At 39.3% G+C, this 14939-nt stretch overlaps 1 protein-coding gene across 9 annotated transcripts; it reads right to left on the bottom strand.

Annotated features, from left to right (window-relative positions):
* Positions 1-1477: 1477 nt before the first annotated feature.
* On the bottom strand, positions 1478-14425 carry LOC131233990 (NAD-capped RNA hydrolase DXO1). Of its 9 annotated transcripts, none has more exons than XM_058230925.1 (13): positions 13994-14424; positions 11552-11811; positions 11387-11452; positions 10912-10990; positions 7441-7520; positions 7275-7298; positions 6859-6983; positions 5210-5426; positions 4994-5047; positions 4841-4887; positions 3433-3517; positions 1938-2001; positions 1478-1822 (listed from the first exon to the last, which is right to left on the bottom strand). In XM_058230925.1, exons 1-13 carry the CDS (start codon positions 14298-14300, stop codon positions 1719-1721), a joined length of 1512 nt encoding a protein of 503 aa, XP_058086908.1. In that variant the 5' UTR covers positions 14301-14424; the 3' UTR covers positions 1478-1718. The 9 variants fall into 9 exon arrangements, 3 of the variants coding, with proteins under 3 accessions (XP_058086908.1, XP_058086909.1, XP_058086910.1); XR_009165451.1 differs by having other exon boundaries at positions 1679-1822; positions 3433-3558; positions 13994-14425; XR_009165450.1 differs by having other exon boundaries at positions 1679-1822; positions 3356-3517; positions 13994-14425.
* Between the last annotated feature and the right edge of the window lie 514 nt (positions 14426-14939).

Here is a 14939-nt window from a genome sequence, read left to right as displayed (position 1 = left end):
CATTTGGCCGTGTCATTTTGGGTTATGAACCCAAAAATGGGGAAGAACCAAGATTTAAGTGGGCCACACCACATAAAGAAACGGTGCTAATGATGCCTACCGTTGAAACACTCCTAAGGCTCAACATGATATTTATTTAACATCCAATCTGTTCCTAAGGTCATATAGACCTGTATGTAGGGAGAAAAAAAATATATCAAGTTGATCCAAAACTTCTGTAGCCTTTGTTTTTAAACTGTAAGCATTTAATCCCCATTTGATCTGCATTAATTTTCAATTCATTACTTAAAATGGCATGAAAAGGATGGACGGACGGTGCATCACGCGGCCCCTCAGAGAGTACCCAGTCCACATCCGGAGGTACTACGAAAAGATTCGAAGACAAATGGTTTGCCTGAAGGTATGGTCAGTGATAAAGTGGAATGCATGAATTATGATGATTGATTGATTCATAGCTGACCCCGGGCCATCTGGGAACCGCACTAAGTAGATGAACGGTTTGGATCCATTGAATTATGATGATTGTGCCCAGCTCATTAGGACTCGAGGTTATCAGGTCAAAGAGTGGGTCAGGCTACAGGGAACAGTACGAAGGAGAACCACCATCATGAAAAGCTTTTTAGGCCCACCGTGTTATTTATATGCCATCCAATCCATTCATAAAATACCACCATTTTGCACCCCTCAAAAAAGAGAACTAAACACTTGAGGTCGCGGGGCCTTACTCTTGGACCGGTGGTAGACTCTCGAGACTTGGATTACCCATAGGTGGTGAAAACCAACTACGGCCTCCATGGCAAAAGCCACTAAGTGCATTTTCCGCCACAAAATTTATAATAATTAAAAAAATATATCAAATATCTTTTATTCCGCAAAGTTCCAACTGATTTTTCATGACCAAAAATGCTCTGTGCAGTTCTTGCTATGCAGATAGCGACTGGGAATCAGTTCTCCAAAAAAATGGGTACAAGCTCCACAGTCATCATCTAGGGAAACAGTTCTCCATAAAAATGGGTACAAGCTCCACAGACATCATGGTGGACACTCGATGAACAGCCTAGATCCAACACACGTGCAGCATCAGCATGTACATGGAGGCATTTCGGTTTGATGCATGGATATAAGTGACTGCAAATAACATTTTTTCCACTTGGTCTTTTACACTTTTACCTTCGAAATAAAATCATTTTCCACATAATCCTACTCTCCCATAGAATCCTAATGGACAATGGGCTGTTCTTAACTTGAAATTTGAGGGGGAACAATGGAATTTCGTATTTCCGATACTCTATTTTCCTGCCACCCCTTCTTGCTTTCTAACAGCATGTTTGCAGGCCACCGATCAGCTGGTTAGGATCCACTTATCGGCAGTAACTTTCCAGTCGGGACATCCATGGTGGGACCCAAAGGATAAGATTTGTTTGCTTTCCAAAAACAATGCGGATTCTAGCAACCAGAGAGGAAAGGAGAAGAAAAATCACCAAATAAATCTTCAAGATCAACCTCTGCATCTGTATGTTTCCACTGGTAAATCACAGAATTTCATTACCACCACCCCAAAAAAAAAAATTGATCTCGGGTAGTGGATAGATATCAGAAGAAACCGTTCAGACAGGATCCTCTGCACAGCTGGTATTTGCGCATCCAGCTTTAATTACTATCAACTGTTGTGTAATTCTCTAAGCACGACGCCTTTGAGGGGAAGACCGCCTATGTGCTTACAGTACCTCCATATGACTGGTGATAACATCTGGGCATGATGAGGCCTGCAGTAGCTCCAATCGAAGGAAAGGCGGGCCAAACTGCAGGATGTAGTCTTCATCTAAACCAATCATACAAGCACTCCAAATAGTCAATCACTCACCAAAAACTGAAGCTCAGTAACAATGGAAGAAGGAAAAAAAAAAAGGAAAAAGAAAGTCAAGGCGAAACCCAACTCTCTTTGACTGTTCCGTACAGCCAGCACAAGACCTCATCCGCAAATGCCAGGCATACTCCTCCCTGAAATTGGCACACGCAATCTTCAGCATGAAACAGATCCCACTAAATCTGGAGAATGCCTCACTAAATTTTTCACAAGGAGACGCATTACTTTTCAGAGGTTAAGATGTATTTGGATGCACCATCGAATTAAGATGCAATTTGGGTCGAAGAAAGGGAAAATAACTGAGAAATTGTAATTTCCATACCAAGTTGCAATCACATTAGTTCAGGTTGGCTTTGAAATAAAGGCAACTGTAATTTGAGGGCAACATTGTCACTAGACAAAGTGCTCCAGGTTATTTCCTCTTGATTAATCTGAATTCTTACAATATAATTCACCTGTGCATCCAAACACATATCAAACAATTCTCAGAAAGCCCTTTGTTGGAAGCATGCAATTCATATATGCTAAACCCAGTTTAGGACCCAAAAAAATGCATACAGATCTCTACCACCTAAAAATATCATGGAATGCAATTGAAAGATGCACATCTATGATGACATGGAACGCATGTATGGCATCCGCATCACTCAGCTAGCCCTCCCCACCATGGATGGGAAACTGCCTAATAATCGCCCGTCTGGTAGAGAGAGGCAGTTGAGTAATTGTGGATCAACAGTTGACATCAAGTGAATAAAAACATCAATAAATTAGTTTGATGTAGCTGTCCATCATAAGACCCACCAGAAGAATTCTCGGAATCTTATTCCACTTGTTCCATATCCCCATGTACGTGTCACAAATCCAAGGACGTTAGCATTCCCAGCATGCCACCATATCCCACATCTAGAATGTGGACTCACTACCATATCCATAGAGTGAACTGTACTTGCACCAGACTAGCAGTTGTCTTAGTAATGTACTTAGGGCTGCAACTTGGGTTCAGGTCAATCTGCACCCAATTGACCCAACCCAGTCAGGTTGGGTTGGGTTGGGTTGTCAAGATCCTCGGGTTGGCTTCAGGTTGGAAAATGCACATCCTATTTGAATTGCCATTGGGTTTGGGTTGAGCAAATTCAGGTCGGGTTAGGTCGGGTTGGGAACCATCATATACATTTGGGTAGGGTTAGGTCAGGTCCGGTTGGGTAAATTGGGTTGGATTGAGCATAGAGGACTGGATTGAGTAAAGAGGACTTAGGTTGGGTTTGGGTTTGGCACCACGGGTTGGGTCGGCTTGCAGTTTGGGTCCTCTTGAGATCAGGTTGGGCTTGGGTTGACCCTCAACCCGACCCAACCCGCCCGAGCTGCACCACTAGATGTCCTAAAGTCCTAAATGACACACGGGATCAATCCCCCAAATGAATTTAAGCGGAACAACTTCCCAGTAGTGACTTCTAAAAGAATAGGAATCATGGGATGTATGAGACTTACAGTGTGCAAAAGAGAAAGAAGGCAGAAAAAGAAGATCCGAACACTCAGTGAACTTCGCAGGAAAGGAATCCAAGTACCTGCCAATAGTTCTTCATCTTTACCCTCTGAGTTATGTCTTTGGTTCTTAGTCTCTCTGTACGGACTAATCGACCTGCATCATCCCTGCTTGGGCAAAGATGACGTTACTAATTATCTGCACTAATCTGAGAAGTATATAAGACAACATGGAAGTTTTGGCTAAGATATTCAATGAAATAGCAGCAACCCTATTAACTAGACATTGACATGTGTGACGGTCTCAAAGGGGGACAACATGTCAAACATGAGACCTGTTACACCCAGCATAGAGACACCCTTACAGATACATATGATAATATAGAAACATTGCCATCATTGCCTAGGTACGGCTAATTGGGACCGGCTTCTTATTGTATCATGGCAGATGTCGGACAACTGGTTGTCCACCTGACATCAAAACTCCTATCTGCCCAGGCAGAGTGCACACCAAAACATAAAACATAACAATAAGAAGTGCACTTGAGCCTGTTGCCAGGTCAGATCCCACCAGTGACCCCTGGTCATGCACCAGTTTTCTGCTCAAAGTTCACCAGTTTTACATGTGAAACAGGAAACCAGAATGCCCATATAATGGGACACAATATTTCATATGTCATGTTAATTTACACTTCTAATCTGGTTGACATGGGTCACTTGATTTCCTATGTACATCTACTCCTTATCATGAATTTCTCTCCATTTTCTATCTGTTTGCACAATTTCAATTTTATGAAAATAGTCCAGACTGTTTGTTTCTGATATGATAAGCTACTAGTTTGTCAAAAAACTGGATAAGATACTACTTGAATTGGAAGGATCTGAATATGAAACGAACCATATAGAAAGATACTGTTGTATAAATAGTACTTTTTTTGGTAGGGTGTCAGAGCCACTGCCTCACCCAGTGCCAGTGTCAAGGCTCAATCCCAGGACTACCCAACTTCAGGAGAGCATATGCTACCAGCTGGGATACCCAGCTGAGTGTGCTGTATAAATAGTACTTTGTACATGCATAAGACAAAAAAAGAAACAAGAATCAAAAGGTATGAATGTCATGCAGGAAAGTGTGAGCACAAATTGAGACTGTATTGAGCCTTTCCAAAGACATAATTAGGTACATCACCTTGCCAAAAAAATTTCTTTACTACGTAAATAGTATAAACCTGTAAAAATAAAAAAATAAAAACAAGGTTTTTCTCACACACACACACACACACACACACACACGCAGAAGTGTTGACATCTGACCGGCATGTTAAACCAACACTGCAACTTTAGAGGGAAAAAAGAAACAGGTTGCCCTTATTACAAGAAGGAAGAAAAGGCTAGATATGTATGGCTCACAGCATTCCATGGAACTTTTCAATAGTCAGAAAAAGTATATTATTACACAAAAACGAAAACACATGTTATAGGTAGTGGAATCACCTGAATCCAACAACGATGAATGGGACATCGGCTAGAAATGACTGTATCTGCAATATCACAAACATAGATATTACTGGACGAAACAAATCAAAAAAATTCAAAGAATAAAAAAATTTCAAGAATGCTATCCAGATGATCAATAATTCCCTATACCCAGAATTTCAGCAGTTTCTCTCTTTCAAATCTTTCCTCCGTATGATAATCCAACTGTGATTAGAAAGGAAGAAGAAGAAGAAGCAAAATCACTACTAGTAAGCAACTCCAAAAATGGGGGTAAGTATCAAAAGCTCATATACCCAATGGATGAAGAAATAAATCAATGTAGCATGAATGCATTTTATATAAGATGGCTGTAGAATAAATGTCAACCTCACGACTTGTTTTCAACTCCACATAGAACCTCCTCCCATCATCAGTCGAATCACAGCAGTCCATCTCAGCACCCATAATAATACGATGAGCACCTAATTTGGTTTTAATCACGGAACAGTATTCAACATTTGCATCAATGTGATGTAGCCCGTCTGCATCAGTGCTCCCGGAGTCCTCAGTGGCAAGATTCTCAAAAGAGTATCCCCAAAAGCACCTATTTAAACAGGGGACAACTAAAACTTGGTGAGATCTGGTAACCTGTGTCATTAGGAACAGAACACACCAGCTGCTGTGCGTGCATGATACAACATCCATTCATGCATGCATGCACGCAATATGATGTGAATAGGCAGATCCACTCTATGTGGGACCCAAAATAATTTTGATCCAACACAATGGAGTCAAGCAAATGTTAAGGCTTAGGAGCCGAATCTAACTTGGGCATTTTGCAAAAACATAGTGATGCAGGCCCACAGACCACCTAGGCCCATGACACACCGCAGGGCCTAACATGTACTGATTTTGGACTATTTATTTATAGATTTGGGACCTAAATATCAATATTTGTAATTTAATATTTGTGGAAAGTATAGGAGCTTATGAGTTTGTAGATAAGGGAAGATATGATTGAAAATATAGGAGCTTAATGAGTTTGAAGATAAGGGAAGATATGATTGAAAATATAGGGGCTAATTTGAAGATATGATTGAAGATTTGGAGGATTATTTTGTAGATTTTCTTTTACTATTATTAGGCTTTTACCATCTTGGGTAGATTAGATTGATTCGAAATCACTATCTTAGTTGGAGGGATTCTCATTGAAGATTCATTTAGGGTCTATAGATGGGGGTGGTGTAGAATGTAGGCATTCCAAAAATTTCTAAGTGTGAGTTTCTTAAGCTTTGCAAGAGAAGAAGTTTGATATCAATAAAGTCATTTCTTCCTCTTTACTCAAATATTCTTGTGGGCATACTAGTGTCCATTTATTTGCGATTCGAGCATCGAGATCTTATTGACTTGATAATTGGTTGCACCGCATAGATCTGTAAGTCTCAACTCAAACATATACATCAATTGTTAAGTTGAAGAGGTTCACAAGTGTAGACTTGTGACATCCTTCAATTGAATCAATTCTTTCATATTACTTGCATGTCTAAACTTTAAAAGTACTACCATTTTCTTTTTCTTCCTTCTTTTTACAAGATGGATAATTGCAAAGGAGACTAAATGAAATTTCAATAACCATCAAAATCCGAATCTCAGAATGACCCACTTAGTGTGAATGCAAAGTCATAAGAGATTATAAAAAAAAGTCCAACTTGTGCTAACATTGCCCAACTACTCTACGTTGGGAATGCACTTCGAAAGAGTGATTGGTGAAGACACAATATCACACTCAAAAAGGCCTATACAAGAGTAGTTCAATTTTATCAAAATGTTCCCAGGCCTTGGAAAGCAGGGTCGTGAGATTCCAGGATTTTCATGCTATGATGGAAAGCAATTTCAAAACTGCAATGTCCATATTATGGGGACATCAACAAAGTCAACAAATTGATAATGCATAGCTGAACATGTTAAAATATTCAAGATACTCTTTAAAGGATAAATGGTATCTGTGTACAAACAAAGAAGGAGTACTTCAGTACCTTCGACGATCTAGATCACTTTGTGGCCTTTCAGGGAGTTTATGCACATCAAGGTAAACAACCCCGTTTCTCTTATGCACCCCCATTTCCCATGGCTCATGTTTGATGTATGCAGTAGCCATTATCTGCAAACAGCAGCAAAAGATTGTTTACTTCCAACAATTTCAACCATCAATAAGATGATAAATGAAAGAGGAAACTGCTTCAAAACTGGGGATTCCAAACATGATAAGCAGTTGAAGTTGAAATGTACAATATTTTTTAAAAATTTTAAAAAAAATGGAGAACTTTCTGGGCATTAATAAAATTAAAAATTAAAAATAAAATAAAAAAAGACCAAATAAACTACCATCAATTGCCCAGAACAGCAATAATTTTAAGTGGTAAAGGATGTAATGCATTAGATTTGCCATTACCTTATTAAGGTTGTTGCGGAAAGTCTGTGAAAAAGATAACCATATATCAGAACAGAATCCAAGTTGAGAAAGGTTTGTCTTAAGACCTCAGGCATTTAGTGCAAATAGAAGGAAAGTTCACTTTAACACCCACATTCAGAACCCACAGAAGGCTTAGGCCACTTACCACGAAATGAATATTCTGCAGTGGAATATTTTTGTTTCTTATGCAAGCGAGAAGATCACCAAATCCCTGACTACCTAAGTCTGGTATCCAGAGAAGAACAAGAAGTTGCCTACATAAGTCAGCACTCGTACACAAAGCACTAAAGGAGTAAAGTTTCAACTACAAGCAGTAAAACTAATCAAGTATGGAAAAGATAAAGACCACAGTGCAAGGAAAATAACCAGCCACAAAATGGTAATAGTTAAACCAGAGAGTTCACAAGTCAGGTTGTAAATGTTCAGCAGTAAATGTTTTTATTTTATTTTCTTTTTCTTTTTCTTTTTCTTTTTTTACAGTACCAACAATCTATGCAAAAGGAGACTCCATTTTCTTAAAACTTGCTCGACAGACAACAAGTCAACATGGATATCTGGAGAAAAAGATCTTAGTCCTTTTGCCTTGTATTTCGGCAGTGATTACTACTTGAATGATTCTGATGTACTTCAAGTTACGCATATTGTTTTTTGCTATGGCGCCTTTGGCCAATGGATAAACGGTGGAGTCATTTTTAGATTCTCACGCTGCACAAGAGAAACTAGCCTTGAGGCTATTCTTATGTTATGAGAGGCGTAAGCCTCATGTAGCAAAGGGCATATGCATCAGCCTCCACCTCAAATGAGACGTAAGCCTCGTGTATTTGGACTTCTTCTTTTCTTTCCTTTTTCCTTTCTTCTTCTTCTTTTTTTTTTTTTTTTTTTTTTTTTTTACAGTTTTATGCCCAGCTTTTTTCATGATCCAATCAATCAACTTGGATCACACTTCAAAAACACACAAATCAAATTATTCTAACCATCCAACCAATAGCCTATAAAATGGATGGTTAAGTTGATTTACAGTAAGTAGATCGCATAATCAATATGAACCAACCATTTAGAGACTGTAACTTGGATCTCTTTTGATTTTATAGATTCATCTGAATCAGTCCCATTTGTGGCTTAGGAAATGGCCAGATAGAAAAAATATATATAAGGCCAACACACGGTTGGTTATGGTCCTTTGACTGATGTGGTCCTTGCTTGGTGGCCCATGACGTGTGTGTGGACCAGACCTACTGGAATTACTCAAATCAGTTGATTGGGTCATGCATATGTACCAATGCAAGTCAATGCACTGTAAGTTATTATCCAATCACTAGATTATAACTACTTAATATGAAATATAATGTTACCCATTATTGTAATTTGGACATTATCTGGTGGGCTCATCATGGATTTGTGATGCAAGAAATATATCCTTGCTTGGATGATTCTAACCCTTTTATTGATATCCAGTTTTGTTTACTCATTTTGTTATTTATCGCATTTGTCTTTTAGTAAAAACTAAAAACAGATCCCAATTATATTACGAATCTATAAATTAATTTCATAGATGATGCATAATATATCGACGTGTTCTGCAGACCTTGTGCATATTATATTTATCACAACTTATTTTTCAAATTATTCTACTTTTTACCTTTTCTCCTATTATTAAATTTTTGTTCATGTAAGACTACACCTCATCTAATTTGGTGTCACTGCCTCAAGTACTATCCATGCCTTTAAAGACATTGATCGCAGTATCTCCCCCACCATAAACTGCAAGGAGAAAGGATTCACCTCAAGAGCCAGACTCTTTTTCATAGAAGTTCTTGCTTTTTGGTGAATATTACAATAATTACTTTCCGGGGGTTTGCTTCTTCAGCATTAAATGCTTTGTCCAAGAATCACACCGATTGGATGATCCTAGCCCTATGAATGAGGCCAATTTGTTCCGACCGTTTGTTTTTTACGAGCCATAGATCACATGGACGGAATTATCAAATGAAAGTGCTATTATAGAAGTACCATTGGGAGCAAGCCGTGGTGCAAGAATCACACCGATTGGATGATCCTAGCCCTATGAATGAGGCCAATTTGTTCCTACCGTTTGTTTTTTATGAGCCATAGATCACATGGACGGAATTATCAAATGAAAGTGCTATTTTGGAAGCATAAGAAGTACAAAGTGGGGATCTATTGGATTTATGGTTCAAGGTTATGATTGGATCTATTTAGTTTCTCCACTCAGTATTGACTATTCATTTTCCATGCCATTGATTGGATGATTAGGATTATTTGATTGTCTTGATTTTTGCAACATAGTTGGTCCCCCTAGTTGTTTGAATAAATGGAGGGTTCAAATTGTTGATTGGGCATCTCACGCATCAATTAAAAGCTTTGGGGATGTTGCTAACATCCCCAAGAAAGTAGGGACATTAGCAAAACCCATATATGAATGCTTTCTGAATGTTGGGGTTTCTAGGGGGTCCCCAAGATGGGCACATTGTGACCATATCCTACACCAATGCACATAGTCTGTCCAAATTACACATGTACCAAATCAAAGCTATCAAAAAACAACTTATTCAAAGGAGCAACTCTAACATCATATGGACTCATCAGTCATCGAAAAGCCAAAAGATAAATCTCAAAGACAAAATCCATGCCACCTTAAGTATGGAACATGACTACAAAGGGCAGGACCTAGAAACAAAAACGGAAACAGAAGTATTAATGGCCGTTGTCTTCTTCACATTTCCAAGCACACCAACAAATCATGCAAAAACATTGTCGCGTCATTCCTTTTTTTATTAAGAATGAAGAGTTGTTGTCAAACTCATCATTGCCATTGATGCTAGTTGAGTATCAAAGTGCTCTGTAACAGTAATGGTAGACATAACGGCCACCACCGTTACCTTTACGATACGGAGCATAACGGCTGTTACGGCCCGGTAACGGCTATTATGGTCTCTCCTTTTTTTTTTTATTGAAAAAACTCCCAAAAAACATGTATCTGCCCCGTAATGTTGATTAAAAAGTATGAAAAACCTATATATGTCCCGTAATAGACCATTACGGGGCTATTATGGCCTTTATAGGGCATGTAACGTGTCATTAATGGCAAATACAAGTCATTTTTTTCCATAACAATTGTTACGGCCGTTACGACCCCGTAACGTGTAACGGTTGCCACCGTTACCTTTACGTAACGGCCTTTAACGCCCCATAACAACTTTTACGGCACACCATGCTGAGTATGGGAATGTATTTAAGTATGGCAAGATCAAGTCCAGTAAATTGGTCCAAATCCCAAATTCTTGAGATATAGGTACAGGATGGAGTGGTTGCATTTTGTTTATATACCTAGTACTGAATTTCTTCCTTTCTTTCTTTTCTTTCCTTTTCTTCTTCTTTTTTTTTTTTAAAACAATATAGTCATACTAAAATATTATATACCAACAATATCACAAGGACAATATCGAATCATTCTGAATAGTGGGAAATAAATTTGTATTAAGAGAATAATAGGAGATAATTGCATCCTTCTAGATAATCCTTTTTATAGTAATACACCATGAGTAAGTAGACATTAACAAAAGCATAGATACAACTTTAAAAACATAAATCCTACCTTTTTTCTCAACAAATGTCTCAAACCCTTCATTTAGATCAGCACCGACATATTCACCAACATGGCGCCTAAAAAGTCTCTACCAGCACAAACAGAAGAAAAACAAAACCAGATTAGAAGAATCAAGCACATCCAATTAACCCTATTGAGTTAGCAAACAATGCGCAAGAGAACCCATGAATCTAACATATAAGAGGCATCAAGAACTGCATGAGTAATCCTCAAGAAAAACAGGAATGTTCTTGAAGCAGAAAAAAATTTCAATCTCGTCACAGATAGAGTGAGCATTCTAACTACTACATCAACCAACCCTATCGATATCATGAAATCCAATTTAAAATTGTCTTAATGAAACTGAAGATTGTATACATGGCAATGCTGAACTTGAAACAAAACAGCATAGATGTTAGTGGTAGGGTTAAGCTATCAGAAATGAATGCATCAGTAACTAGAAACATGGTGTTGGATGGCTTACCAAGCTACGATCATCAAAAGAAACATCTCCACCTTCAATGCGACTGTAGCATGCAAGTTCCAAGGGCTTTTGTTCATTCTCCACATAATTAGACACGTTAGAAACATATAATAAAATAAATGAATAGAAACGAATCCCATGACAAAAGAGAGGCAATTAACTTACCTTTTGGAATTGAATTTGTTTCCGAGATAAAGTTTCTTCACTCTTCGAAAGCTTTAACTCCGAAACAAAACGAGGGTCATTGCGCCCATTAGCATGTGAAAATTTAGAACCATAACCATAGTTCTGCCGTTGATTATAACCTCCAGGCCGTGGGAGGAGAGGTGGGCCAAATCCTCTATCATTTGGATACCCAGACCCCCAACGACCGCGTCCGAAATTTCCTCTACCCGGGTTGTTAGTATTTCGAATAGCAGGCAACACTGCAATATGATTTGTAATGCAAAGACAGACAGTAAGTTATAAAATAAAATAAATAAATAAAACTCCAAAGCACGCAGGAAAATATTAAAGAACAGTGCAGCCCACTGCAAATACGGATGGCAATGTGATGCAGGACAAACCATTGGATCATCAATTTGGCCGCTATTGACCAAAGAAAGATCAAACCAATATACATCATCTGATTGGACTGTGGAGCCCACTAGTCCAACCAGATGGTGAAAAGAGTGAAGTGATTGGACTGTGGGGCTCATTAGTCCAATCAGATGGTTAAAAGAGTGAAGTGATTGGACTGTGGAGCCCACAAGTCCAATTGGAAGCTATTATTGACTGGACGTACAATCCATAGAGGAGTTTCCTTTTTTTTTAATCGCAACCATAGAGGATTCTTGAACTCCATATGTAAAATGTATGATTTTATAAACCTTTTGGCTCTTTGTAACGTTCCATAGAGTTGATATATAATGGCATCTATTGAGATTTGGAGCTTTAGTATAGATTTCCTTTTTTAATGACAAATTGATACAATTTATGAACATTTGTTGCTTGGTGGCAGTAGGAAGGAAGATAAATGTTAAATTGGAGTATCTCAGATGGTATTTGATCTTCGAAATTGGTGCATATTCTTATCCTGTTCTAGTACATCTGGTTCAATCTTTTTTTTGGGCCCCATCACAATGGGTCAAGTTCAGATCTGAACAGGGTTAGCCGGAGCCAACTCATTTCCTAAATGGACCCAGAACCCAGGCCCAAGCATGACCGATGGCCTGAAATGAGATGACCAGGCACAACCTGCAGCGAGATTCTTAATCCCATGCGTCGCCCAACCTGACCCACTTATTAAACAAGATATATTTGGCAGGCTCAAACCAAGACCTTTGACTAGGTTCCCCATGCCACCACTAAAGCAATTATGCAATTGTGAGATTACATATTTATATAAACCATATATGGATGGGTTGGATCAGGCCAAGGTCAACCAAGCCCAAGCCATTCACTTTAAAGGGCCATGCTTTCTAAACCAACCCAACTTGACACCCAATAACCTCAGCCTCAGCCTGACTTTTAAGCAGGTCAGGTTGGTTGGTTCTTAGGTGTCAATCCTAACTGCAACTAAGGAATGCTGGTGCAGCAAAAGTACATGTGTGCATTATTTCTCTTAACAGATTAACACCTTTACACACAAGAGAGAGAAAAAACTTGGACCATGAGCTGGCATTAAAAGCAACCCGAATAATCCAAGCCCCAATTGTAAATATGATCTGGCTTTTTACCAGCTCGTGGAGCCTGCCACAGACAACCTAGAGGACCTGTTCGTTCAAAATTCAAAGTAAAACCATTGCTCCAACAAACCAAAACATAAGAATGAAACACAATAACAGTGGCAAAAAAAAACAACAAATTTCCATTCTTTTTTAATTGGTTTTGTCATTTCCAACAAGTAGAATAGGCCTTACACATCTGCACTTGTGTATTTCAAGATTGACGTAATGTGTTTGATCCCCAAGAAGTTGAACCAGGCAGTTATTTATGAAACAGATAGTTCTAGCTTTGACATCTCAAATTTTCTTATGACTCACCTCATTGCCATCTTACACAGTCAATTCTTGACTTCTTCAGCCATGAAATCAACACTACAGTACATCTCTGGCTTCCTAACTCAGTTCTTCCAATATCTCAATACCATCTCAGACAATCAATCAAATTAAAAAGAAAAAATAAAGTAACAAACACGTGTGCAACCAAAAAAAAGGCCCACCAAACAAAAATCAAAACCATTGAATTGCATTTTTCTAGTTCCAGTTTTCTAATCATCCTCATCACAAAAGTTAGACGATTTCACTATGAAGACACCAAACATAGACAGCTGCAAGCAATAAAATACGAAGACAATTATACCAAAGACCACAAAGAATCAACACCCACCAACCAAAATCACAACCAGATAACTTCAACCTTGAAAAACAGGCACCACACTTCAGTTCCTACTACAAAACATCGTTCTTCCAATCTTCTAATCATGCCCATCGCAGAAAATCAATCGAAATCACAATAAAAACATTCGCCTACAATTGCAAGAAAATACAAAAACCCAGATACCGAAAATCTATAGCCATGTCCAGAAATTCAAAACCAGACAAAGTCCATCTCAGAAAACATTACCAGGAACTGGGAAAGGGCTGAAAGCCGCCATTCTGGAATACTCTTCGTTATCGGACCCGAAAAGATCTTTCTCATCGGACCCGCTTCCCTTTTCTCCATCGACTTCGTCGTCGTCTTCCCTATCGCTGCTGCTGGCGCTGCCGCTCCCACTACTGCTCTCTGCATCACTGCCATTAGAGGAAGAGGATGAGGAAGACGATGAGGATTCCTGGCTGTCCTCTTCTTCCTTGCCTTGCTGCTGCTGCTGCTCTTCTCCCTGCTCGAAATCTTCTCCAAAAACATCAACATCTTGCTCAGAGAAATCCATCGTCTCTTTTCGAGGAGAAAATCTACGATCGGAGAAGAGAGAGAAATCTGATTCGATTGAGCTCGTTCTGTGTCAGAACAGGAAGATTTCTACTCGGGGGAGCTGAATCGGTGAGTCGGATGATTGCGACTCTCTATCTCCCTCCGTTGGTCAAAACACAATATAAGAGAGAGGCGGTTCTACTACAACTAGCTGCCTGGGAATCCACACTAGCATTTGTGTGTCTGGAATGCGAACCGTCCGTCGGGTTCAACCCACCGTCAAAATGCATACCCCAGAAGTTAGGTCAATTCAATCCTTCAAGTGGGCCACGGCCTAAATATGGAGTGCTTTGGATGGTTGTCGTATTTTCAATGGTGTGGCCCACCGGATGATTGGATGGACCGTGTTGCTTTCAAGATGGGTCCACTGTTCTGTACGAGTCCGATAGCCCGCTTCACAGACAACTCTTGTCTGCGACAGTAGCATAGGAAGCAGCCGAACAAACAAGGAAAAGAGGGCCTTTGCTAATGTGCAGCTCATGTGTGTACGGCTATGAATGCATTGGTTCACATTCAGGCACGATTGCATTTTCAGGGATGTCAGTAGGCTAGGATAGGGGCGAGACAAGCTCTGTTCAAGCTCGGCTCTGTTTTATGT

The sequence above is a fragment of the Magnolia sinica genome, chromosome 18, assembly GCF_029962835.1.
Source record: "Magnolia sinica isolate HGM2019 chromosome 18, MsV1, whole genome shotgun sequence".
Classification (NCBI taxonomy): Eukaryota; Viridiplantae; Streptophyta; class Magnoliopsida; order Magnoliales; family Magnoliaceae; genus Magnolia; species Magnolia sinica.
The sequence above is the reverse complement of the archived record's forward strand: the minus strand, read 5'-3'. Positions and strand labels throughout refer to the sequence as shown.